General features: G+C 41.0%; 1 protein-coding gene and 1 long non-coding RNA gene across 2 annotated transcripts; one reads left to right on the plus strand and one right to left on the minus strand.

The window, feature by feature from the left end:
- Window positions 1–8,678: 8,678 nt before the first annotated feature.
- On the minus strand, window positions 8,679–9,925 carry LOC309351161. Its single transcript, XR_014160729.1, has 2 exons — window positions 9,788–9,925; window positions 8,679–8,830 (listed from the first exon to the last, which is right to left on the minus strand). It is a non-coding gene; the product is annotated as an uncharacterized lncRNA (long non-coding RNA).
- Window positions 9,926–10,096: 171 nt separating this feature from the next.
- On the plus strand, window positions 10,097–26,479 carry LTA4H (leukotriene A4 hydrolase; the record flags this gene model as incomplete). Its single annotated transcript, XM_081878535.1, has 19 exons — window positions 10,097–10,249; window positions 11,900–12,030; window positions 12,545–12,665; window positions 14,019–14,087; window positions 17,162–17,266; window positions 17,418–17,470; window positions 18,319–18,391; window positions 19,117–19,257; window positions 19,463–19,486; window positions 20,379–20,449; window positions 20,567–20,678; window positions 21,554–21,698; window positions 21,788–21,891; window positions 22,528–22,598; window positions 23,290–23,344; window positions 24,088–24,183; window positions 25,037–25,119; window positions 25,755–25,859; window positions 26,020–26,479. The coding sequence occupies 19 exons, from the start codon at window positions 10,097–10,099 to the stop codon at window positions 26,162–26,164; spliced, it is 1,857 nt and encodes a 618-aa protein (XP_081734661.1). The 3' UTR covers window positions 26,165–26,479.
- Between the last annotated feature and the right edge of the window lie 1,455 nt (window positions 26,480–27,934).

Below are 27,934 nucleotides of genomic sequence, written 5' to 3' on the forward strand. Positions count from 1 at the left end.
GAGCCAATCAAGTGATCTCATTGGGAGAACATTCTTTCTAGTGTTTTGTATGTAGAATGTATTACAAGTGATACATTTGCGGGTGGCGCTGTGGTCTAGGGCTTGCTGATCGGAAGGTCGCTGGTTCGAATCCCCGCAATGGGGTGAGCTCCCGTTGCTCAGTCCCTGCTCCTGCCAACTTAGCAGTTTGAAAGCACGTCAAAGTGCAAGTAGATAAATAGGTACCACTCTGGCAGGAAGATAAACGGCGTTTCTGTGCACTGCTCTGGTTTCACCAGAAGTGGCTTAGTCATGCTGGCCACATGACCCGGAAAAACTGTCTGCAAACAAACGTAGGCTCCCTCGGCCAGTAAAGCGAGATGAGCGGCGCAACCCCAGAGTCGTTCGCAACTAGACTTAACTGTCAGGGGTCCTTTACTTTTACCTTTATGCAGAATGTATTACAAATGAGGGAGCTGGGTATGTTTAGCCTGGAAAAGAGGAGACTGAGAGGAGATATGATAGCCATCTTCAAATATTGTCAAGGGCTATCACATGAAAGAGGGAGCTTGTTTTCTCCTGCTCTGGAGGGTAGGACCCAAACCGATAGATTTATGTTACAAGAAAGGAGATTCCGACTAAATACGTATCAGAAAGAACTTTATGGCAGTAAGAGATGTTCAGTAGTGGAATGGACTTTTCTGGACTCCATATGCAATTTCATCAGTCGTTCCCCACCCCCACCCTAGCTTCTTAATCAAAAGTGTTACTTTACTGGTTTCCTTTCCAATATACTTTGACAGTCAAGGCAGCATGAAGTCTGTCTGGCACAACAGCTCCACTGTAGCAATTAAATGTCTGCCAGCCAGTCAGCCGACTTCCTGAGACATATTTCCAGTGTTGGAAAGTATACATTGTGTGGTATATTAGCAACTGAGTGTGCTGCTCCAGTCCGGTTCCTTCAGTGGTGCCAGTGTTTGTGATAACTGATACACCTGAGCAAATAAATGTGTGCTATTTTGTGCAGTTTCAAAATATATGACACAGTACCAAATGCATATGTAATGTTATACAGTTGCCAGCCAGAAACCTCTGGTTTCTTTCTTCCACCCTGCATTGTTTTCAATCAGGAGTAGCCAACATGGTGCCCTCCAGGTGTTGCTAGACTACAACTCCCATCAGCCCCATCCCACATGACCAGTGGGCAGGGATGATGGGACCTGTAGTCCAGCCAATATCGGAAGGGCACCAAGTTGGCTACCCCTGTTTTAAGTGGAGACACATTTTGTGGATGGGAAGGGGCAGGGAAGGTTCCTAATAATGTTTACCTGGACTATTAGCTCTGAAATTTTTATACCAGTTGTAGCTATGAGAGATAAACTACTTCCCCAAACCCCATAGAATGGAGGCAGAAGGTCCAGTGGGAAAAGAAGGCTGAGGTTGCAATAACAATAGAAATGAAATTTTCTTGGGGCACACTTGGCTTAAATGTGGGTGTGCATATACCAGTATTGCAGGGTGGGGAGCTGGGTGACATCCAGATGTTGTTGAATTACAACTCCCATTATCCCTTATCCCTGACCACTGGCTAGGCTGACAAGGGCTGTTGGGAGTTGGGTCTCCAACAATATTTGGCAGACCACAGCAGGCATTTAAAGCACATTCAGCACACCTTTAAGGCACATGGTTTCCCCCAAAGAATCTTTGGAACTGTAGTTTGTTAAGGGTACTGGGATCTATAGCTCTGCTACATTTCCCAGGATTCTCTGGGGGGTGTTGGGTGTTTTAAATGTGCTTTGAATGTATACTGTGGATCAGCAATTTTGCTGAATAGCCCTCGGGTCAGGTGCAAGTTTTTCCTGAGCTGTCGTTGGAAAAAATGGTCATGAGGAAATAAGTAGGGACAGGAAACCTGCTCCTCCTATCTATTAACTGAATCTTAGTCCACTTCCTAACTTGGATTTAAAACAAAAACAAAAAAAAACTACTTAAGTCTGGTTAATTACATTAGTAGTGCAGAATGTACTACATACTATATAATTCACCCTATTAGAATAGTGACTTCCTTCATATACAGTGGTACCTCAGGTTAAGTACTGGTACTTAATTCGTTCCGGAGGTCTGTACGTAACCTGAAACTGTTCTTAATCTGAAGCACCACTTTAGCTAATGGGGCCTCCTGCTGCTGCCGCGCCGCTGGAGCACAATTTCTGTTCTCATCCTGAAGCAAAGTTCTTAACCTGAAGCACTATTTCTGGGTTAGCGGAGTCTGTAATCTGAAGCATATGTAACCTGAAGCGTATGTAACCTGAGGTACCACTGTATAAGCTTTGTTTTTCTTTTAACCACCTGCTTATCGGTTTCATTTACCTCAGTACATGCCACAAACTTACAAAACTTAACACACTTGCGGTAGAGATCAGACCTTGCAACAAGTTTCAACTCTAACACTGCTTAGCTTGCTTTTTTTTTTTTTAAACTGCCAGTTAACATTGTTTAATTACTGTATTCTTGATGAAGAAGCTGATAGAAATGTGCAGGAAAACCTGGTTGCCTGGATAATAGTAACACTGAAGTATCTCTACCAGAAACTCAATAAAGTAAACAAGCAGCAAAGGGCTACAAAGGACAGAGAGTACATATGGGAGCAAATTTGGGTGAGTGAGGCTTCCCTCACAATCTAGGCCAGCCTCCCTGGATTTGTCATGGAGGGCTAAAATCTTGGTGACCCTGGGTCCTACCTCAGGACTGAATTCCCTATTACTGAAATTGCATATATTTATTATGTTGTTACTTGTCACCCCAATCTCTGTCGAGAGGTACACAAGATTACAGGGGGTCTTGGAACTCAACTAGGGTCTGTGTTCCTTTGGGGGAAATGAGGTGTGGTGCAGTCTACAGTGACTTTGAAATATGATTTATTTCCACTGAAAGCTTTCAGTGGAGAGAGATTTCATGGCATCCACATCTCAGGAGGAGCTGAGCCTTCACAGCAGCCCAGCATTATCCCCCAACCTCTAAATTTCAAAGGGACGCATTTTTCCTGTGTGACACCATGCCCTGCCTGTTACCCTGGCAACCTCCCATTCTCAGCTTTGCTATTGTCTCCTGTTGTCTTCTGCTAATGGGCACACAGCTGGGGGAAAGACAGCACCTGCCTGGGGCTACTTAGAAATACTTTTATTTCCCCCAGGGCCCAAGGACCCTCATCCCTGCCCTAGAATCTGCAAAGCCCTTTTTTGTTGCTATTGCTTTCCAGTTTGTGTAGTTTACTGTGGATGCTCTTCCGCATATTCCATGGCAGAGACAAGTAAGCAATGGGCTATGAAAAGCCATTCCTCAGACTACATAATAATAAACTTATTATTCACTTCAGATGTGAATGACTGTGAAAGGAATCTGACTCGAAATACAGAACTGTACACTAAAGATCTTTGCAGGGATACTAAAAGCTTACCACATTATTAATATTAAAAACAAAATTCTAATAGTCTACCCAAAGGTTTTTAAGCTGGAACACAAATATGAATTACTGCACTAAGTTTACCAGATTCTGTTCTTACTGTTTCCAGCTTCCAGCACAGAGCATCATTTTTAACTGTTGTGGATAATCAGTCCAGTCAGCTCCAAACCAACCAACTGCATAGCAGCCTGCTCTTAAGTGGAATAATCCCCCATTTGTGCCAGTGCCACAAGATAAGGGCATTATTGCCTTCCATTGTCTATAACCTTTTCTGACTCCCATTGCATTACTGGTAATAAATATGTAAATTTTTTGCTTGCTTTCCTGATACTCATTTTGTGTTTTTATGGTTTCATAGCTCACTGAAGAGAAACAATTTATATTTCCCTGTGAAAATTTGCTTGCAGTGTTGTTTTTAAATATAAGGCTTTAAAAGATTAAGAACTGGTGGGGAAAATACTATTGCTGCATGTCACATTTGCTTATCAACTGTATATTTGGGCAAGTTGTTTGCTGTGTATTTGGACACCTCTTAAGATATTGTAACTGAATCTTGCCTGATGCTTTCTGATATCAAAGAGATTCTCTTCCCCATTGTACATATCGCAGAAGTGCCACACATAATAGCAGAGATGAAATTCACACCAGGATTTTTGTTTTATTTCCTATTCCAAATTTTAATTTAAAAAAACTGAGTTAGTTTTGAAACTATCATTTCCAACTCTCTCCTCTATTTTCACAAAGTATTTGTTTGTTTGTTTGTTTACTTGCTTGCTTATTTGCTGAAGCATTGACAATGGTACACCCTAGTGGTTGGCAGCCAATTTATGGAATGCAGACTGGGGTGAAAATGACTTCTTCATAAGTTGAATTGAATCTGAGATAGTTGCTGTAGCCCCTCAAACAAACCAGGACTGGAAGCAGCTGTAACAGTTATTCTGAAACTATTCAGTTTCCTCTGCAAATAATAAATTGCAAATAATACTGGTGAAGATAATACCTGTGGTTGCAAAAGTCTCATGCAAGACATTTTGGACTTCAACTTTTATTAAACTTTTCTAAATATATAAAAAAAAACTTGTACTGCTCCCTGTAGCAAGTCCACCTTTGTACCTAGAGTGCGAGGTGTTTAACTTGTACTCCTGCTTCTCCATTGCAAGCTGTCTCCAAATTAAGTACTTTTTGAGTTTCTTGTTTTAATTTGGCTTTATTTTATTGTCATGGCATTCTGTTAGCTGGTGTCTTAAAGCCACCTTGTAGTTATAATTGCATTTAACAGTGGCAGGAGAGACAGGAAATAAAGGTGCCTGCCTTGGTTTGCTGGTTTTTAAAAAAGACCTCTATGATGACATGCAGGTTTTTCTTATTCTCCTATTTCGACTGGGCTTGCATATAAACAGCAGATGGTTAAGTAAATAACAAACCTATTTTTGCTGCTAGCTTTTGTTTTGGGGGAGGAAGAAAGATGGAATGAATAAAGTGTGCAGCCAATGGTTGGGGAATAAACCAAATGTAGGTACATATCTCCTTTATTTCACCAGCTTCCAGCTTGAAAGACGTGGTTCGTATTAAATGCAAATAATATATTATATTTGGTGGAGGCTGCAACCACAAGTGTTATCAATGTGTCCTCTCTCTCTTTCTCTCTCCAGTAAAGGTCTTGTCACATTGGGGGGGGGTGTCAAATTTATTTGAACCAACCAGTAACTGAAAGAGTTAGGACACAGGAAACTGCTTTGGGCTGATAAGACTATTGAACTCTTTTTCTCTGTATTGTCTACTAACTGTGACTTCCAGGCATTGAGAAAGGAGTGAAATTACATTAGCTTTTGAATTTCTTTTAAAAGCTTATGTCCCGCTTTTCCCCACTAGGTGGACTCCTAACAGCTCACAATATACTTTTTTAATGGAAGAGTTCACAGCCAATACAGAATCTTAGAACTGTAGAGTTAGAAGGGACCCAAGGGTCATCTAGTCCAACCCTTTGCAGTGCAGGAATTCTGCTCACAGCCAACCCTGGGTGTGCTTGAACCACCAACCTTCTGGTTAACAGCCAGAGACACTGACCCATTGTGCCACAGGAGAATTTGTTATCCCAGGGGGGCCCCAAAAGCAACTTTAGTCCACATTACTTTTTTAAAAGAATGGGTTGCACAACACAAATTTATGAGTGTTTTGTTGTATATATTTCAACAATCCCAAAGTCTGAGAGTCAGTAGCACAGCTGTTGTAAAGATGGTTGTGAACAACCCCACTAAAGAAGCTAACAGTGGTTACCCAGACTTCATTGCTGGTTGCAAAGAGGCACCCATAAAAGCTTAAACTTCAGGGTCACAAAAATGTAGGTCTACCATTATTGTTAAGAGTGGTTTAAGTTCATATGGTGGTACGCTGAAGTGACTGCAGCATTGCCTAAAGGAAAAATAAGATGAAATGTGCGGCAGCTAAAAGAGTGATGCTCTGATGCAATAGTAGTTCCAGCTTGCATGCAGAAATATTGATGCATGCTTAGCACTGCGTGGGGCTGCCCCTTACACTTCAGCATGGAGGAATGAGGTAGCCACAGATTATGTGGAGCAATCTTGAATGTACGATCCCTGTGAAGCTTCAGATCATGTCCTAACCGGTTTGCTCTTGTGTAAGCTTTCAAAGGCAACGGACAGCAGTGCCGTCCATCACACCACGGGGCAATGATATGATCGGATGGAACTTACTACAGCGCCTCTTTATGCTTGCACAACACCCCATTGCACTAGCAAGTAGTCAGCCCCCAAATGCTCTTTGCAATGAGAACGGGATACAAATGTTAAAATAAGTGATTAGAAACTGACCGTACTAGAAATATGCAAGTCTGCTTGAACTTGTGATGCCACATGCTTAAAGATCAGTATATATTTTAATGCAGTGTAGCAAGCAAGTTAAATACAAAGGGATGTACCACAAGAAAAAGGAAGTTATCCATAACTCTGAAGTCAGGAAATTAGTTCTGAGGAACTAAAACTAATGGTTTTGCAATGCATGGTCTTAGCACAGAAATTTCAGCATTGTAGATCAACATGCAGAAAGCAAGATTAAGTAAGCAACTGGCCATGAATATAATGCTTTTCATATAAAGCTAACACAAGTAAGACCATTAATTTCTATAACCAGATTTGTGTGTGTGTGTGTGTGTGTGTGAGAGAGAGAGAGAGAGAGAGAGAGAGAGAGAGAAACACAGTTCCTTAATTTTCCTAAACTAGCATATCTTTGAACTGATAAAAGGGCCTTAAGAGAGAATAGGCTTCCATTTACAAGTTTCTCAGTACCCAACACCTAGGAAGAGACTCAGATGCCCATGTCCAGGCCCTCCTTCCCCATAGTGACTTCACTTCAGAGAGGCATAAATAACCAATGAAATGAACACATGACAGATAGAGCATTCTATTGACAGGTTGTATGATAAACTTTATATTACTGCCGTACTGGGAAAATGTTACAAAATGATACAGAAAAATTACCCAAAGTCAAACACAACCAGACTCAACTCTTTACCAGAATTTTTTTTGTGTGTGGCATCATTTTATTTCTTACACAAAAGCACCACATATCAATCCTCAGTGCCCTACATCTCAATCTGGCTGCCTCGAGTTTTCTTCTGCTCTGAGGACTCCAGTATAACATGGATTTTCAGACCTGCACACAGATGTACCTATACAGATAAAAGAATAGACTAGTTTGTCTTTTGTTGTTGTTGTTTATATTTGTAATTTGCGGCTAAGATCAAGTGTAGAACCTTTCGTTAAGAAACAAATGAATACAATTTTTTTAAACAAGCAGACCTGATCCAAAGATCCATGTGGTTATCTATTAGCTAGGCACATGGGGGACTTCCGGAGGCGGCGCGAAACAGCGATGGCGGTCCTCTTCGTCGTCTGAAGAGGGGCTCCGCAGAAAAGGGTCGTTCGCTGCGGCATAGCGACGACCCGCTTGAAAAAACCACGGGCAGAGGGAGCCCGTGGCCGTGGGACTCGGCGGGCGCCAGGAACTTCCCCAGAAGTGCGGAAGGGACCCCGTAAGGGGCTCCGGAGCGCGAAAGGGGGAGCGGCGCTGTGAGTTCATCGCTCTTTCTGCGGGAGGCGAAGCCGCGCAGCTGCTGCTGATGAGCGTCGACCTTTCTTCCTGTGAACATCAATTTGGCAAGTAACATACCCGTGAGTAAAGTGAACTACAATTTGGACTTTAAATATCCTTTTTCCGGGTTTGAAAACGGGTGACGAGTAAAAGGAAGTCCATCTCCCGATACTGCTTACAAGATCAAAAGCAAAAGTACAGAGGAGTGCTGAGGCGCTTAATGGGAACTTTGTAAAGTGGAACTATCGTGCATTTACAGAATTTGCAGTCTTCTTATTTAAAAGACCAAGAGAGACTTTATTTTTGCCTATGGGATTTATATTTGGGACTTTGTTTTAAGAACGCAAGTCGTCGGGCTGTCAGTATGTAACTGAGCTGTCAAACTGCGGAATATAGTAACAAGATTTTAAGTTGCTACATATATTGAAACTTTAAACGTTTGAAATACTGTTGCAATTACCAGTCTGGCTCCTAGTGGCTTTAGCTTAAAAAGTAAAGGACTCTGCGAATCTTCCTTTTTGTCTTGGAATTACAAACTAAAAAAGAGATTACAGAAACTTTAAATGGCGGAAAAACCTTTTCCTTCCCTGAAATTTTAAGATACTCCCCCTAGAGGATTGTGGAGCTATAGAGGCCTGGGAAACATTTTTTGTTTGGAATTTCTGTGGTTTAATTGTGTGTACTCCGGACTTGCTTTCTCATGGAATAAAGGATAACTTGACCTTGAACAAGAGGCAGGTGTGGAATGAGTGGCACAGGGAAAACAAGAGCAGCCAAAGCTAAAGAGAGAGAGAGAGAGAAACACAGTTCCTTAATTTTCCTAAACTAGCATATCTTTGAACTGATAAAAGGGCCTTAAGAGAGAATAGGCTTCCATTTACAAGTTTCTCAGTACCCAACACCTAGGAAGAGACTCAGATGCCCATGTCCAGGCCCTCCTTCCCCATAGTGACTTCACTTCAGAGAGGCATAAATAACCAATGAAATGAACACATGACAGATAGAGCATTCTATTGACAGGTTGTATGATAAACTTTATATTACTGCCGTACTGGGAAAATGTTACAAAATGATACAGAAAAATTACCCAAAGTCAAACACAACCAGACTCAACTCTTTACCAGAATTTTTTTTGTGTGTGGCATCATTTTATTTCTTACACAAAAGCACCACATATCAATCCTCAGTGCCCTACATCTCAATCTGGCTGCCTCGAGTTTTCTTCTGCTCTGAGGACTCCAGTATAACATGGATTTTCAGACCTGCACACAGATGTACCTATACAGATAAAAGAATAGACTAGTTTGTCTTTTGTTGTTGTTGTTTATATTTGTAATTTGCGGCTAAGATCAAGTGTAGAACCTTTCGTTAAGAAACAAATGAATACAATTTTTTTAAACAAGCAGACCTGATCCAAAGATCCATGTGGTTATCTATTAGCTAGGCACATGGGAATCTCTGTATGTGCTAAAAATCAATGATTTTAGGAAAAATTATAAGGACTGGTGTTTTTAGATATGTTGTAAGCTGCCCAGAGTGGCTGGGGAAACCCAGCCAGATGGGTGGGGTATAAATAATAAAATTATGAGTTGTTGTTGTTGTTATTATTATTATTATTATTATTATTAATGGAAGAAGAGTCCCTCTCTACATTCAAGTTCCATCCCAAGCCACTCCAACAGGTGAGCCACACAGTCCAAGTGGACAGCTGGAATCAACTATCCGTTTGCCACGATTGTGAACACTATTCATAATGAATAATCCACAATTAATTTTAATCACTGGTCGTAATTATAAATTTTGAAATCACAGTAGTCTTGCAAAATTCCCCCATCCCTGATGAAACAGGATGGCACTTCTTTAATCAAGTAAAATGCACTAGCACTAATCTCAACCTAAAATATGAATTCACTTAATGAATTCATTAAGGTTTCCTGTAATCGCCTGAGGTATGAATAATGAACATCTATTAAAAAGCTGCTTTTCAGCTTAATATCATTAGCCATTGCTGTAAGCATTGCTAGTGCAAAACCGGCACTTACTCTACAAGCAGAGACAAGTATTAATATACCAGTAGGTGAATTGTACATGTTCGAAATAGTTGCTGTAAACTGTATTATATATACAGTACTGTACAGTATAGACAGTATAGCAAAGAAAGGAAGGAAAAAACATAGTACCTCCCCGTCGGGGAATCGAACCCCGGTCTCCCGCGTGACAGGCGGGGATACTCACCACTATACTAACGAGGAACCACTTGGTCAACCCTCTTCCTCTGTCAATTTAAATTCTTCCTCCGGAGAATTCGCGGCGTGCCATAGGATAACTGGCCCATCCAAACAGAGCCATTGAACGAGGCTTTCCCGTAGTGGATTGTGGGAGTGGTAGTCCGCCATCCGTATTTTCCTTAGGGTCTCTCCATCTAAAGAACTGTCTTTCCCAGAATCCCTTTCCCTTGACCCCGCCTCACGAGGCGGGGCCTGCGGTCGGCAGACCGGCTCTTAAGCGCCGTGGGCCGGCTGGCGTGAAGGCGAGAGCGCAGCCATGGCCGAGGCGGATCCCAGCTCCTTCGCGTCGCCCGGCTGCTGCCGCACCCACCACCTCCACCTGCGCTGCCGCGTGGACTTCGCCAGCCGCTCGCTGAGGGGGACCGCGGCCCTCACCGTGAGGGCGGAGGGGGACAGCCTGCGCAGACTGGTAACTTCTTCCCTAGGCGGGCGGGGCGCGGGGCTCTGGGTCTGTAGGGAGAGGGGAAGACCGGCCGCCCTCCGTCGTGGAGCCGGCAGGAGCGCAGGCCCCTCTGTGGGGCGGAGGGCGACCGGAAGGGACCCCTGGGAAGCCGCACCGGCTGGAAAGTTACTGGGTGACACCTTCTCCTTTGACGCCTCCTTCGTCCCAAGATAATATCTCTTTCTTTCTCTCTCCTCCTCTTACCTGCGGGCGCGTTTACCTTGCAGGAACCCAGCGGAGCTTCCTTTGGAGCAGTGGTTCCCTTTTTGGGGGCCATGCCCCACCTAAGTATCTCTAAAATCCTGATGCTGCGCCCCCCCCCCCGTGACATATAATTTATTATTTAAAAATTGAACTCCTATTCACGTGGAGGAAGCCTAAAAGGCCACTAACTTGGTCTAAACAGGCTTCCAAATTGCCCGCCTTAAAAATCAAATTGACCCCTTGTGGGACATGTGCCCCGCATTGGGAATCACAGCTTTGGAAGAAACGGGCGTAGGGATTGTGCGCAAAGCTGGCTTGGGCTTCTGTTTTAAGTTGGTTTGTCTTAAGCAGATGCTCTTGAGGCTGGCGACTTTCTCTCGTGGCTGCAGTATTCGCATTTTGTTTCCTTGGAAGTTGTACTTTGTCACGCTGGTATGGTAGGGGCTTGCAAAAGCAAGTTCCTCAAGGGCTTGTCTCTCTCTCTCTCAACTTAAGTGGCCGATTCCTTGATAAAGAACTGGCGGCGATTGCTAAAGTCTTTCGGTTGATTTGAAGTTGGAGAGATCGCTGGATGTTCTAAATTGTAAACAAAGATCCAAGTCAAGTTTCTCAGTAAAGGGAAGTTTCCAAGTCAAGTTTCTGTCAGTTTCTGGGATATTGTCCCTAATGATTACACAGTATCCTAAAAATATTTAATGCACTTCAGGGACTGATATACTTTACTTGGTGCTGCTGTTGTGTAAATAAATGTATGATTTATAATAGTGTCTTCAAGAAGTTGACTCTCCTGGCCACAGAAATGGGTTACACCTGGCAAAAAAAAATCTCAAGTGTCTTTGTTACATCAGCTGTTTAGTACTTTGGAACAATGCGAGTTTCTGTTCTTTGTAAGTACTTGAAGGCACAGAGACCTAAGGTTGTGAAATGAACAGAACATTTTAAGTGAAATACAGCTAACTCTAGATACTGTGTTTTCCTACATCTTAAAAACAGATGTAGAAAACTGGCCACAACATAGCTGCAGTTGTGTAGCTCTGAAGCATATCATTGTTCTGTGCAGACAAAGCTTTGCAAGATGCTTGTCTTGTATTCATATAGCACCTAGAGATTGATAGCACCGACTGTTCTGAAAATTGAGCTGGGCAATGCAATCAAGTGCTGCTCAGTCCCCTTTGTCTTGGCAACATAATCCTTTTGCATGACTATGAGGAAAAGCCTGTTAACAACATGCAAGGAAAGGCTGGGCTACATTTTTGAGCCTTTGTACATGTCTGCTTCTCTATTTCTTTGGGAATTTATGAACAGCTAGAATTTATACTGGCCATTTGGCCATTTAAAATATTGAATATATTGATTCAATTTTCAATATATATTAGTGCGTTTGTCAATAATAGCTCATGAACTCACTTACAGGTTTTGGACACAAAGGATCTAACAATACACAAAGTGGTTGTCAATAAGCAAGATGCACAATTTGTTCTTGGGGAACGTCATAGCTTCAAAGGAGCACCGCTGGAAATCACACTACCTTTTGAGTTGGGAAAGTATGTGTGTTCAGTTTATCCCCCTTTTCTGGTCTCTTGATGATCTTATCTTAAAATGTGCTAGATTAAGAGGCTGTGTCATGCTAAACTAGCAGTTGCGCTTGTGTAATATCGTAGCATATGACATGATGCCATACTTGCAGAAATTTGCTTAAGTCTGGCAAAATATACTTACTTTGGGCCCGTATAGGTTTTTTCTTGCTTTAAAATCTGATAAGACTTGTTCCTTGAGGTAGTTATGACTCATTGTCCTGAAATTCTAATATACACCACTCAATGTATTTGTGAGTTGGGGCTACTGTTGCTCATGCACGAACAACTTTGTAGTTGTTTGAATGGAAGATTATTTGCCCACTACATATTCTTCATTAACATAATTAAAATGCTTGGCTGTTAAAATTTTAAGAAAACGACTGCCTAAGTTTGTCCCTAAATTTGCAGTTACAAATTTAAAAGTTTGGAAGTATCACATCTGACCTGTTCTCAAAAATGCACACTATTCCAATATTCACAGGGGGCAAGATGTGGTTGTAGAGATCACTTTTGAAACGTCTCCAAGGTCTTCAGCACTCCAATGGTTCACTCCAGAGCAGACATCGGGGAAAAGGCACCCATTTCTCTTCAGTCAGTGTCAGGTGAGGAAACCATTGTTTTCCTTCTCTGCTATGGGCCACCTTTTCCCACACGTTACTTAGTTTTGTGTATCCTGCACTGCTTCCACTTGGCCAAATGGTGCCTGTCAACTGAATTGACTTGAGCCAAGACTGTCTGCCACAGACTCTCTTAAAGTATATATCATACAATCTTACAGTGTGTTGGGGGAGTGAGTAGCAGTCTGTAAAGGCTCTCAGGATCCCATTGTGTGATAACTTCCCATTGCATAGTGGGTACAAAGGCGTAAAAGGCCTCTGTTATATTGGAGCTGAGGAATTGATCCTGGTTGTTGCTTATCTCAAGAAATTGAACATTCTTTAAAAGAAGTTTTATGACCTGGTGGCTAAGAGAACAGGGTCATTGTGTCCTACAAATCTTGTGTACTATCTTCTAAATGTCAGACATTTATGCTTCAACACATTTGTATGAACTATAATACTAAGTGCAACTGTTAATAGGGTTGTAATTATTTACCAAAGGTCAGAAATAAGGTGATAATAGTGTTGAACAAGATTTGCAAAATGAAATCGTTTTGATACTTAGAACATCAAACCATTTAATTTCCACCAAAGTCAATGATAGAGGTGCTGTCTAGACTTGCCCTGTGGTCTTTTGGAGATGAGCAGTAAAGGGAGGAAACTTTAACCATTTCCTAAAGTCCTTATCCTGGGGTATGAAAATAACTTAGTAGAACCATTCCTGTAAGGAGCTTGCTTTAGATTGATCCATTAGGTGCAGGATGAAGCAGATGTAGGATGTGCTACCAGGTAAATTCAGAGAAGCTCATAGAATTACACAGGAACAGATACGGTAGGGAGGGGAATACTTGATAGTTGCTGAATTTTTGGATAGAACACTTTTTTGGTGGAAAGTCTAGGAAATGTCCTGCTTTCCCCCCCAGAAAACCCATATCACTGGTTACTGCCTTTTTATGATTACTTGGAAGCATGTATGTTGTATAAAGTTCTGGAGGGTGCTCTATTATGACATTTTTGAAGCAATGCGTATAATGTGGTGAGGCAATCACAAATAGTACATGTGCTTGTGATCTTACTGGTCCACTTGCCTTTCAAATTTTAAATTGCCTTCTAAACTAAGGGGCATTTGATTGGTGGACTGCATTAGGGAATGTGAAATGTATATATGAATTTGAAGCAGGCACATGAGCCTAATTAAATTGGGCCTAGATGTGGTTACTTGGGGGTATTATGCTTTTGATGGTAGCAGTGTAGTGCAAAGAAATTTAAAATGTAATATTAAAAAATGTTCCTTGTGCATTACTTTATCTGCCTGTAAGAATAGCAGCCTGTAATCTGTGTCACTTTGTTTTTTAGGCCACACACTGCAGAGCTGTTCTTCCCTGCCAGGACACTCCTTCAGTGAAGCTAACATACTATGCAGAAGTAAGTGAACCTGAAAGCTCTGTACCCCTGAGGTGTAAACTTCGCTCTCTTATTTAGAAGTCATCCATAATCTCAATTAGTGCATTGTTATTCATTAAAACCCTGCCACCAAACTGTGCAGCTTGAGTAAACATGAAGACTAAAAAACTGAAAATGTATAGCGGGTACACAATTGTTATTTTGTTCGTAAAGCTTTGGTGCACAAATTTAAGTGTCTACTGCTTTATAAGATTCCAGTTGGTTGTCTTATCATGCTCTATCTGGAAGGTGCCATTGTCTTTCAACAAAGAGATGGGGTTTGGAGAAGAACTAGGTGTTAGTACAGACCCGGGTGCTCCGCGTGCTGATGTCACTCGCACATGTCGCAGGGCGTGTGAACGCCCAATGGTGTGTGTGCAGGGCCGCTGTAGAACTTGGGGAGGCATGGCCCTGCATAGATGGTGTGCCTGTACAGACTAAACAGTAAGATTCTTGCTTAATCAAACTTGTCCATTTCTATAAATCATGGCTTAGGAAGCCAGGATAGTTATTTGATCTGGAGCCACTCTTGAATATGCAGAAAACCAGTTGGTTAGCCTCCACTGTAAGAGGGCGCCATGGGATAGGTTTTGACAGATTGAATTTGCAATGTTGGAAATAAAATAATACCTTGTTCCATGGAGGATGGCCCAGCAGGTGAGAAACCCTGCCATCTAGTGTCCAAAGGCAGGAAAATTGACTTCTGGAAGCAGCTGGTCTTGTGTGTCCCTTTTCCTGCCTTTTGTCCATGGTGGTTTCTCTTTTTAGCTTCAATTTTTTTCTTTCAAGTGGATTTTTTTCCTTTGACTGCTTCTCTCTCCTGGGTTTGGGTGAATGTGGAAGAAATGTTTGTATATAAAAGTGACTGTTTGAATCCAACAAGCACTTGTCAAGCTGTCTGTTTGTTCTAGCGCTTGGCAGAAACTGCTTAGGATTCATAACACAGGAATCTTAACAAATCGGCTAAAGTAAATTGGCTGAGTAGAAGTTTTTCCCACTATAAGCTTACAGTAAAACCAATTTCTGTCTTCAGGGAAATCCTTAAAGAAAATGTTGCTAAATAAAGGAGGCTTGAAGATGTTTGTTTTCCCAGCCCAAGGAAGCTAAGCTCTCTGGCTTTGAAAACTTTCTTCTGAAATTGTGCTTATGCTCCATGACATAAGTCCTTTGAACAATTGAGCCGTTCAGTGAGCTGGGTAGAGTTTGATCTATTTGCTTATCATCAGACTTGCATGGCAAATTTGCATCAGATAATTAGGAACATATGAAGCTGCTTCATACAGTATCAGAATTTGGGTCCTTCTAGCTCAGTATCGCTTGCATCAGGGGTGGGGAACCAGTTTCAGCCCATAGCCACATTGCTATCTGGACAACCTTCCAGCAGCCACATGCTAGTGATTAGCAGGGCTGGAGGCAAAAGTGGGCAGAACAACACTGTGAATGTTACCTTTGCACAGTAAGCTAGTTCCTTTATACTTTTACACCCCTCTCTATCCTCCATCCATGAAAGCTTTATCAGAGTTTGAAGACACATTCCAGCAAGGCAAAAACAGTCAAGGAGGTTGCAGAGAAAGTCTGGTCAGGGGTGTTGCTCAGGACGGTGTGGCTTGGGGGTAGTTTTCCTAGCATTCAGACAAGTGACTCTCCCAGTCCTGCCTGGAGATTTCAAGAACTGGACTTGAAATTGTAAAGCATGTTCTCTCTCACTGAGCCACAACTTCTTCCCTAAAAGAACGGGCACACTGACAACAGTTACTTGGCTGCATCTTTAACATCTCAGACTCGTCTGGGCCCTGGACAAGGGTTTCTGGAGGGACCAGTGGGATAATTATGTATCAGTAGAGAATGGCCACAGACAGGTTTCATGTAAATTAGTTGCCAAAGCCTGCACCTCAGCAGCAGGAGCCGTGGAGTTCCTTGCACTCATTGCTTTCCTAAACCTGAAAACAAGAGGATCTGGCAGGTGAGAAGTCATGTATAGACTGGACCACATGACATCTCCCCAATCTGGCCTTAAGACAAATCTGAGAAAAGTAGGCATGTTTTTCCAAGATCCATGCAAATATCAGAGTTTGGCTAAAAGGATTAAGGATGCATGCACAAAGTACTTTTTTTTAAAAAAAAAAAATCCCCTTCCTCCTTCCTTCCCACTTCCTTTAAATTCCTATAAATGTTAATTGTTATTGATACAAAATACCAATGCATGTTACCATACGTCATTTCATATCTGCAATTATTGCAATAATTTGGGTAGATACTTTGATACAACTTTGTTAAAATATTCAGAAATGTTTATTTATTTTAATTTATGTAATTGTTGCATGTCATATGCGCTAGTGTAAACAAAGGTAGATGGATATATCAATGCTGCAGCCATGTTAAAACGCTGATAATGAATAAAAACTGTTACCAAGAAAAAGAGGGGACGTTAGGAAAGAAGAAAAGTGTAGGCAGATTCTTGAGGGTACATGTTGCAGCCACACTGCTGAACCCAAGGAGGCCTGGGCATGACCAGTGCCTGCTGGGAAATTACTGGAAAATTCCATGTGCACCACTTTGAATTCTGTAGTGGAAGAAGATGGGCAATAAATGTTACCAATAAATACCTTAAATTCTCTGTCACACTTCCAGTCTAATTTGGGGCAGAGGACCTGCAACAGTTCTTACCTGCCAGAAAGTGTTTTACTGCCCACACAGCACTGCTCAAAGTGTACGTCTTATGGGTGTCTTTTTGCAGGAACAGTCACTGTTTATTCTCTCCAAGAGATCAGTATGTTACAGGGAACCAAAAGATCAAAATTGCACATTGGCATGTGTTACTTGTGATCAAGTAACTTGGTGTTTGTCATGACACCGGGGAATGTGTCACTTAACACTTCTGAAAAACCCAAGTGTGAACATGGCAGAAAATAAGGGGAGCTTTCAGGTAAGGCGAGAAGTGAATTATTTCTGAGCTGCACTGCTACGGAATTGCCATTCTAGGGTATAATTGCCTGCAAGGTGTGAAATAGTTAACATTATTAAATAAAAACAAATGTATTTTTGTGCTTCACTAGATATCTGTTCCGAATGAGCTGGTGGCACTTATGAGTGCCAAGAGAGATGGAGACTTGCCTGACCCAGAAGAAAGCACAAGGAAGATATACCGCTTCATACAAAATGTAAGCCATTATGCACTTTCAGCCCACAATGGTCGGTTACATAATGTAGATATGCATCACTGGATAACTTTGGCTTCAGCCTTGTAGGTGTAAAATATGTGACATGTAGCACTGTTATTGTTTCTATTATTTTTCTCTCCTTTGGGGTTAGGTTCCAATACCCTGCTATCTGATTGCTTTAGTTGTTGGTGCTTTGGAAAGCAGGTGAGTATTACTCAATAACTGTAGAAATTCTTCGATTTGTAAAGTGTAGAAATTGCTTGAGTCTGTCCTCTCTCAAGGGCTCGAGAGTGGGCTGCAGCCTGTTTATCAATATTACTACAATGTCACTTTGGAGGACGGTAAAAATGATTCAGTAGGATTCATATCTGAACAGGAATCTGAAAGCACACTTCGTCTGTTTGGCTGCTAACAAAATATTATAATTCAATCTAGCTTGTGACAGGCAAGACAACTTTCTACTTTCCCTTTCTAATTACTTTGTATGCAGTAAGAATGGGCTGTTTTGGAAGCGATTTCTAGAATTACACGGTATTTCTTTTTGTTGCTTCTTCACTGAAGAATATAGTTGAGCTCCTGGAAGAAGTAGAAGTTGCAAGACTGTTGTGCAGAAACTGACTGGTACATGCACATTGTTTGGGCAATGCATCTTTGCATCAGTCCTTCCAGGTCACTCCAGTTGTTGGGCTACAGAATGCTTAAATAGAGAGGAGTGTGAATATCATGACTAAGTATGACAAAGGCTGGCAGGGAGAACTTGTTTGCAAAAGGTAAAGTGTTGAAGGGTTTGGTGAAGCCCTGTCACCTTTTCCTAATGCACAAACTCTGGCCAGGATATGAACTTATGTCTGCGCCAATCTTTGGAACCAGAGGCAATTAAAGGAACTGCTCACATCCGCTATTCCCTTTCAATAATGCTTTCTACAGCCACTCGCTTATCCCAGCTACTAAAATGTCCACAAACAGCTGCATTGAAATTTTCGCTAAGATATAAGCAGCCAGGAAATCCAAGATGGTATTCCTGGTTTTTCTGACTGAATTTTGTTCTTCAGAGAGATTGGTCCCAGAACTTTGGTGTGGGCTGAAAAGGAGCTTGTGGACAAATCAGCACATGAATTTTCAGAGGTTAGTGAAAATTATGATTATATGACTTTGCTATATTGTGAAAAGGTGAATACCTGGTAGAGGCAGTGACCATTTTAGGTATATCTAATTTACACATAGTTGCTGATGCACAGGTCCTTTTGGACCTGGAAGAAGGCAGAACAGGCAGGGCTTAGCTGATATTTGTGGGTGCTGGGAATAGAGCCCCTGTGTGAAATGGCCATTGCCTGTACTTAATTATTCCTTAGATGGCTGTACATTTTGCATAAGAAACACAAACTTGAGTGTTCTCCCAAGACCCTATGTAAAGCAAACATATAGCAAGTTTGAACATTAAAAGCTAATTGACTAAGCTGACTGCATTCCTCAGCTTCAAAATAGTCTCAGAGGATCGCTCCACAACTGTCACCTGCATATAAGATGACTTGAAAGTGATTGTATCCTACCTCTATCACAGTTGTGTTTGTATTACTGTAATTCAAAATGCCACATTTGTGACAGGTTTGTAAGTTCTTTCCCACTTCTTAAAATATGAAGCCACTTGTGTTATTTCCCCACTAATAATGACTTTACAGATTTCCTGAATTTCAAGTCAGGAGGGACTTGGTTTCTATTGTCTGAGTAAAATTCATTCTGTACAAACAGGTCAACTACCATCCTGCCTGTGATGTATCTTATCTCACTAATTGGGCATTACTTGCATAAATATTAGAACCTATCTCAGTTTACTGACCTCTTTTTTTCAGACAGAAGCCATGCTGAAAATTGCAGAAGACCTAGCAGGTCCTTATGTATGGGGTCAGTACGACTTGCTAGTGTTGCCACCATCATTTCCATATGGTGGTATGGAGAACCCCTGCCTCACTTTTGTGACTCCCACATTACTGGTAAGTGTGTCTTCCTCTCTTATGGGTTACATTACATAGCTTTCCTTGGGACATCATATTAAAGCCATTTAGAGTTTGGGACTTGCATGGTGGCTTTCATTTTGCTAAGTGACCTTAACTTAGCCTGAATTGGGAAATGATACTATATTAAGCTTTCATCTGACATGGATTAAAGAGGTAACTTTTTTATCTCTGTTTGCTGCAGGCTGGTGACAGATCATTATCCAATGTAAGTATAAGTCCAGCTGTACTCAAATATTTATACTGAAGGTGCTCTTTTCCCCTGAAATCTAAACAAGGTGCCTGAAACATTAGGTGCTATGTATGTTTTCTAAGCAGTAATCATACTTGGAATAGACATAGACCCACTGAAATGAATGAAATTTATTTTAGAATTTGACTAACATTGGAGATCACCTACTATTTTTCACTGTTTAAGAAACTGAAAACGTTGCAGCTTTATATAGTTCTGCACAATACAGACAGTCTGCTTAGTTAACACTTAGACCAACGGTTCTCAAAACATTACGTGAATTTAAAAAGGCAACAAATTATGGTGAATTAAAAAGACGACAATAACAGCAGCAGTAGTAGCTGCTGGAGTGGAGGTTGCTGGTGATTTGGAAACCAGATCTATGGAGCCTCACTGGAATATTGTACATTAAACCTGCCTTTCTTGGAACAAGTGTGGTTTTATTTTTATGTTGAAGTTGTTTTGGGACCCTCTTCTGTGTGTGAGAAAGGCCAAAAAATCTATTTAGGATCATGAAGTTGCTGGTGCTCCCCCCCCCCATTTTTAAAAAAATCAAAAGGCTTCTCTATTGAAACCATAATAAAGCTGAAACCAAACAAATTTAAAAATGTTAGGTTAGATGCCACTAAAATGTGTAACAAATTAAACAGTATTTTGCATTTTGGGAGTTGATGATTAATTTCAGTGGAGGATAACCCAAGTACCTCCATGAAAACTGAAGCAACTTCTCCATGGTTATTACCATGTCTGCATGGGGCCAGTTTAGGGCATCTTTGCCACCTTAGTGGCACCCTTCTTTCTGTTACGGATATGTGTGTTTGTGACAAAAGAGACTGCTATGTGCTTATGCCACTTCTATACATTTCAGGTTATCGCCCATGAAATTTCTCATAGCTGGACTGGGAATTTGGTAACAAACAAGACCTGGGAGCATTTTTGGTAGGTGAAATCCAAGTGCTTTTAAGACATAATTGGCTTTTCTTTTGGTGTGTCTTTAACTTATTAAAAGATTTCTCTAATTTACAGAAATAATGACTTGTGCGCTTGGTGTTTCAGGCTAAACGAAGGACACACAGTTTACTTGGAACGCAGGATCGGTGGCCGGCTCTTTGGTGAGCAGTTCAGGCATTTCCAAGCTCAGGGAGGCTGGAGAGAATTGCAGAACACGGTGAGTGTTTCTGGTTGATTTGAAGATTAACTTACACATAACTTTTCTTCAGAAACACTGGGCACATGTAAAATTAAGAGCAAATTTATTGCTTTTATCTGGCATTGCAGATAGAATTAATTTCTGCTCCATATTGCGGTAATTATCTTTAGGAAAGTTCTATCCTGCCTTTTGGTCTCTAAGGCAGCTTCCAGATTAAAAAGCACAACTTCAGTAAAAATTGGAGGGAAATAAACAGTATATCAATTAAATAACAAAGCAGCAGTATAAGCATGGCATAAAATCAATGGGTAAGTTTTAAAATACATTCCAGTGCAGGAGATGAATTAGGATACAAATACTTTGTTACCCTCCGAAAACACACAAGAGGAACAACCAGACTTCTTTTGGGGTCAAAACAAAACAAATTACTTCCAGTAGCACCTTAAAGACCAACTAAGTCAGTTCTTGGTATGAGCTTTCGTGTGCATGCACACTTCTTCAGATACACTGAAACAGAAGTTTCCAGACCCTTCTATATAGTGAGAAGGTGGGGAGGGGTATTACTCAGAAGGGTGGTGGGAATGGGTGATTGGCAGATAGCTGTGATGAGCCTGTTGACGACTCTTAACGACTGCAATAGGTCTTACAGGAAAAAGCAAGGGGTGAAAAGGTGAAAAATGGCTTTGTCATGTATAATGAGATAAGAATCCAAGGTCTTTGTTCAGACCAGGTTTTTCCATGGTTTTGAGTTTGGTGATAAGTTGTAATTCAGCAGCTTCTCTTTCCAGTCTATTTTCTTTTGGGGTGAAATTCAGCAATCTGGTTGCTGGCAGGTAGAGTTCTGTTACAACTTACAAGCACATCAGTTTCCAGCAATATGTGTCTCTTTCTAGATAAACACCCTTGGAAGCACAAACCCTGTGACTCACCTGATCCCTAATCTGAAAGAAGTAGATCCTGATGTTGCATATTCTTCTGTTCCGTATGAGAAAGGCTCTGCTTTACTACTTTATCTAGAACAGCTTCTTGGAGGGCCAGGTATTGGTTAATTTACTTTTAAATATGTGTGGCTTTTTTCCCCTGTTGCAGCACTTTATTTCCTGTTAATGCATCTTATATGTTCCTAGATGTCTTCATTGGCTTCTTGAGGGCATACATCCAGCAGTTTGCATACAAGAGCATAGACACGGAAGACTGGAAGAATTTCCTATACTCCTACTTCAAGGACAAGGTTAGGTGCTAATCTTCCAATTCAAGATGGAGTATAACCCCATCAAGAGCAGCCAGCCTCCGATCCCTTTGGCTATGCAACAAATGTCAGCAAGAGTTATAGTGTCATAGGAAAATAAACTTCCACCTAGAAAAAACTTGTACTGCAGGTATCCCTCTCTCCTAGAAGTTCCCATATTGCAGAGATATGTGTACCTCTCCTGATTAGCTGCCTGCTTACTTGTGTTTATCACAGTGTTAATTGAAAAGTTTAATCTGACAATGAGTCATTCTCCCCGCCCCCAAAAAAGTCCACTTTGCTGAATGATTTTTTTGAGAGCTTAGTCTTAAGTGTGTAGCTTTCAGTTTCATAAGGCCTTCTCAATTATGCCATCTTTGCTCTGTCATCAGTGTGGCAAAATGCTGGTAGAACCACACATTACACTGGTCTTGTTATATGGAATTAAGCATGAAACGAGTAGAAGAAACTTTAGATTTCATAATTCAAGGTACTCAAATCATTTCATTGTATATGCGATTCCCATTAAAATTATCAATGAACAGTTAAAAATAAGTCTTCAAAAATATTGGAATCAATATGAGTTTCAAAGAAAACACTTCCAAGATTTTGGATAATTTGTTGGTCTGTTCCTTTTAGGTTGACCTTCTTAACAAAGTTGACTGGAATGCATGGATGAACACTCCTGGCATGCCTCCAGTAAAACCAACGTAAGCACATAATCTTTTTCTGTAACATTTCTATTTGTTTTGAAAGAGCACCTCTGTATAATAATAATCATATTTATTTAATATAATTTAAATTATTAAATATATAATTAGAGCTATTTATATAGCTGAATTTATTAGAATTTAATATTCAATTATATATTTAATAAAAATATATCCTTGATTATATTGGATCCTTAATATAATCACTTTTCCTATTTTTAAATTTTTTATTTAATCAATTTTATACACACACACACACACACACACACACACACTTTATTTAACTGGATTTGATCCTTTTGGACTGGGGTAAGAAATGTTTTAAGTATGACTATAGCAAATGATCTAAATGCAGCATAAGCATGTCTTTTTCAATGATAAAAAAATATTCCTCAAACACCTGCACAATTTTGGTTATGCCAATTTCTAAATGTGTCTGCTCCAAAAAATGTCCCTTTAGACTTCACTTTCCATTTTCTACTGTTGGTTGTGACAGTAATATAGTCTATTCTCTTTCTTCAAAGCCAGATGTGATCAGTGAGGAGTATAAAAGAGAGCTGCTCATAAGCTATATTGTAGCAGCTGGCAAGATAGAATTTGGATGTGTGCTCTAGATACAAATGCATGTGTTCTGTGTATGTTCAAGATACATTTTCTAAACAAGACATACTCATTTTTATGTCTTCACCAGGTATGATTCAACACTGTCAAATGCTTGTGTTGCCTTGAGTCAAAGATGGGTCAAAGTGAGTTAATGTCTCATGTACATAACGTGTTAAACACATGTTGAGTGAATTACTTGTGTTTTATTTTGCATTGTCTTTCAACATGCATAACTAGGAATTCAATGCAATGTAGAATTTAGTAAAATCAATTTACAATTGAGGCAAACTTCAGGTTTTATTGATTTTATTTTTTTGTGACTTCAGACTTCATATTTTTTTGACATGAGCTTTCAAACTTCTCTTACATTAGAGGCAATAAATGTGGTATAGGGGGAGATAGGGTGTTGGAGGTTGGGCAGATCAGATAAAGAGAAGGGGCTATTGCTCAAAAGCTAAGGCATTTTCTGAATCTTCCTTCAGGGTCATGGCTGCTGTCTCAGCCTGCCTCTCTAGTCTGGTGCTGTTTTAAGAACAAGTTGGTCATAATACAGTACTTTATTCATGATTTGATTATGGATTGGGGGATAGATAGAGGTGGGTTGGGCTGATTTGATCCACTTGTGCCCATTTGGGTATCTACTGACACATTAGCTGAAAGGTCACTGTAATTCATAAGGATTCCATGCAGATAGCATTCCTCCCAAGAGAAAAGAATCCAGAGCCCTTGAGTTATTCTTTTGACTTTTATGTATCCAAATGAGGTTTTCTAAACAAATTAAATTCAAATCTTAACTGCTGGTGTTTGGAATCAAAGACAATATCCCCCTGTAATTTCTTAAAGGCCTGCTTCTCCAATTTCCTTCTAATTCTGCTTGTCTTTATAGGCCACGGAAAACGATCTTGGCTCCTTCAGCTCTGCTGATATAAAAGAGTTGTCTTCACACCAGCTTATTGAGTTTCTTGCACTACTGCTGCTGGAGGTAAATATAGGCAAAAGGTGTTTTTTTACCTTTCAGGATAAATGTTTGTGCCACCATCTTTCTTGTTGTGTTTCCAAGTTTGTAGAGTGAAATTTAGGGGAGGTTGGCATCCGTTTGTCTCGAGAGACAATGGAGGAGTGATTTGGAAGGTTTCAGTTCCTGCTGTGGCTGAGGAGACAGATGCAGGAGAGGCGTGTTTCATTGCAGCTGGGACAGATGAAGGCGTTCAGTTATTAGTCATAGCATGTTCATTTCTCAACGACTGTTAGATCTTGTCATCTTAGTAGATAAGAGACTGTCTTAGTCGTACCTTGGTTCATGAACGCCTTGCGAGTCGAATGTTTTGGCTACCGAACGCTGCAAACCCGGAAGTGAGTGTTCCGGTTTGCGAATGTTCTTTGGAACCCAAACATTTGACATGCCTTCTGCGGCTTCCGCTTGGCTGCAGGAGCTTGCTGCAGCCAATCGGAAGCCATGCCTTGGTTTCTGAACGTTCTGGAAGTTGAAAGGACTTGCGGAACAGATTCCATTTGACTTCCGAGGCACCACTGTACTTCTAACTTATTGCTGTGCTTATATAGAATTGTAGAACCACTGTGGGATGTTGGTATCTTGTCCTACTGTTCTGACCACCCTGAACAGTATGCATGCACTTTGGCAGCAGACTGCAGAATGAGTGCCATTTTGTTGCTTACAACTTTGGTCTGTGTGTCATTTCAGAAACATGTGGTCCTATTGTGCGGGCACAATGGCTTCTTCAGGGGTGAACTCTAGAGCTGGCACAATTATTTAGAAGTGAAGAGTTGTTGACTTGATGTTGCTTTTCTTTGTACCCCTTGTTTCATATTTTTAGAATCCTCTTCCAGTGAGCCATGTAAGGCGAATGCAGGAAGTTTATGACTTCAATGCTGTGAACAACTCTGAAATTAGATTCAGGTTTGTAAAATGTAGGAATATTCTGAAATTTTATAAATGTAATGGATTGATACTATATAGTAGTAACTTGTATTAAATCTGCAGTCGAATTGCCTGTTATCTATAAAATATAAATGAAAGCACAAGTACATAGAACTGAGCAGTGATGTGTGTGCCCATTCATACCTGAGGTTGTAGAACAACTGTGAAAACAAATAATCATGTTCGTCCCTGGTATAGATCCCTGAAAGTAGTTTTGAATACTGTCCAACCAGGAACAGCTGGTTGCAAAGTTCTAAATTTACCTGTTTATTTAGAGATACATGCAAGCATGTGGTTTGTGGGGCCCTAACATCTTGCCAATGAGATCCAAATTCATTGAATAAGCAATCTTAGATGCAGAATAAAATATGCAAGCATTTTAAATATATATAAATTTAAAGATTATTACTTACATCTCACATTTTCTCCAAAGAGCAAAGGGTGGTATAAATGGTTTGGTCTTCACAGAATCCCTGTGAGGTAGATTAGACTGTGACAGTGACTGTCCTGAAGTATCCCAGGTCCTAGTCCCAACACTTTGGAGACTGCTTGTTGTTAAACTTGGATTTTCTTGATCTTGATTTTGCTAAATTAAAGCTAATTCTGCTTTTCAGATGGCTGCGTCTCTGCATTCAAGCCAACTGGGAAGATGCCATTCCTTTGGCCCTGAAGATGGCTACAGAACAAGGCAGAATGAAATTCACTCGTCCTTTGTTTAAGTAAGATAATTACCTAAGCGGGCAGGCAGTGGTTCAATATAGGAAGTTCTCTGCATCTTACATGTTAAATATGTACAAAGTGGTTCTTCAAAGATAAATGGTACTTGTCTTGATTTTTTTAAAAAGTTGTTTAAAATTTATTTTGTGGCGTCTATTTCAGGGACCTCTATAAATTTGACAAATCCCGTGCTCAAGCTGTCAGCGCTTTCCACCAGCACAAAGCTTCCATGCATCCAGTGACTGCGATGTTGGTAACCAAAGACCTGGGACTCGACGGACAAACAGCCCAACCTTTGCAGACCTAAGGATAAACTCCAATAAGAAAACGACTTTCTTCTCCCCGCTCCCTCCGTGAAAAAGAATCATTGTAACTTGCATGTTTGATTACTGAACTGGCTTTTTGTTCTGATGCTGAATGAATAAGTGCCCCCCTGCCCCCCCCCCACCCCTGCTTATTCATGCTGGCATCTCAATCTTGTGCCTCATTTAAAATTCTGCAAAACCGGGAAAATTAAGAAATATTTTGACACTGCATTTGGCACTTCACCACAAGTAGCATTCATAGTTTTGCTACATGTACTGCTTTATTTGAAGCAATAAATCTTTTATGATAAATCAGATCGTCTTTCTGTATATTTAATTTCCTCCAGTATACAGAGTAAAGGGACCCCTGACCATTAGGTCCAGTCGTGATGACTCTGGGGTTGCGGCGCGCATCTCACTTTATTGGCCGAGGGAGCCGGCATACAGCTTCCGGGTCACGTGGCCAACATGACTGAGCCGCTTCTGGCGAACCAGAGCAGCGCACTGAAACGCGGTTTACCTTCCCGCCAGAGCGGTACCTATTTATCTACTTGCACTTTGACGTGCTTTTGAACTGCTAGGTTGGCAGGAGCTGGGACCGAGCAACAGGAGCTCACCCCGTCGTGGGGATTCGAACCTCCAACCTTCTGATCGGCAAGTCCTAGGCTCTGTGGTTTAACCCACAGCACCACCCGCGTCCCAGTATAGAGTATGACATGGAAAAAGCTACTGTCTAGCCCTTGCATTCCCAGTGGTGAGTGGGACCAGAACTGGTGTTGGGTGTGAAACACAAACATGCACATGCTCTCTTCCCCCTCCATATATATACTCTCATGCATACCCTTCCATTCCATTCCCTTTTGTCTCCATCCCCCACCAAGCACTCACCATCCAGCAAGCTGCTAGCCTGCAGGAATCCAGTTGCCATAAGGAGAAAGAGACGAACCAGACAGACACATGCAGATACTAAAGGCCTGAGTATGCAACACAGTTGCTTTCCACCATGCTCTGTTGTGAAAGGGACCATGGCCTGAATCAGAAGGTTCTGCAGGCCTGATCTTAGTCTCAAGGCTGCCCATTCTCCACCCTTCTCAGAGACCTTAACACTGGATGATAAAGCAGTTAAATTTCTGAACTCCATTTGATCTCACTTGTCATGTTCTCTCCATGGAGGTGACTTAATCTGTTTTATTGTCTGTAAGCCACCCTGAACGTTCTTAATTGAAGTTTCATTTTTTTAAAATAATGGCAACATCACTTTCCCACTGTTTCGGAAATGCATATTATCTGAATTCTACCATATTTGTTACTTTAATTACCTTGTCTACAGAACCCTGAGTGGCTAACAACAAACAAGTATGAAATAGCAATAACATTTAAGACCTGAAAGTGCTACATAAATGTTCAAGGTCCTTTACATGCATCACCTAGTTGTAATTGTTAACTGTTCTGTTAGGTAAGTCGGCAGTATTCTTTATGGCAGCATAAACACTATTCTCTCTCCCCCCCCCCCACCATGCATTGTAGAATAATAAAAGTACCAACAGGCATGAAAGCAACTTAATCAGATATAAAAACAACTTAGTCAGAAATTGCCCAAGTTAAGAGCAGTTCAATGAGAGCAACCATGTATACTTACATAATACAGTGCCCAAAAGATACATCTGAATTAATGATTAATAGTTTGCCCGACTACAAACAACTCTTGTTCAGGTTGCTGAAGTCTAAAGGTTGTTAAATTGCCATGGTTTAGTAGTGCTGATTTTGTAGCT

The sequence above is a fragment of the Podarcis erhardii genome, assembly GCF_964252035.2.
Source record: "Podarcis erhardii genome assembly, chromosome: 10".
In the NCBI taxonomy this organism is placed as follows: Eukaryota; Metazoa; Chordata; class Lepidosauria; order Squamata; family Lacertidae; genus Podarcis; species Podarcis erhardii.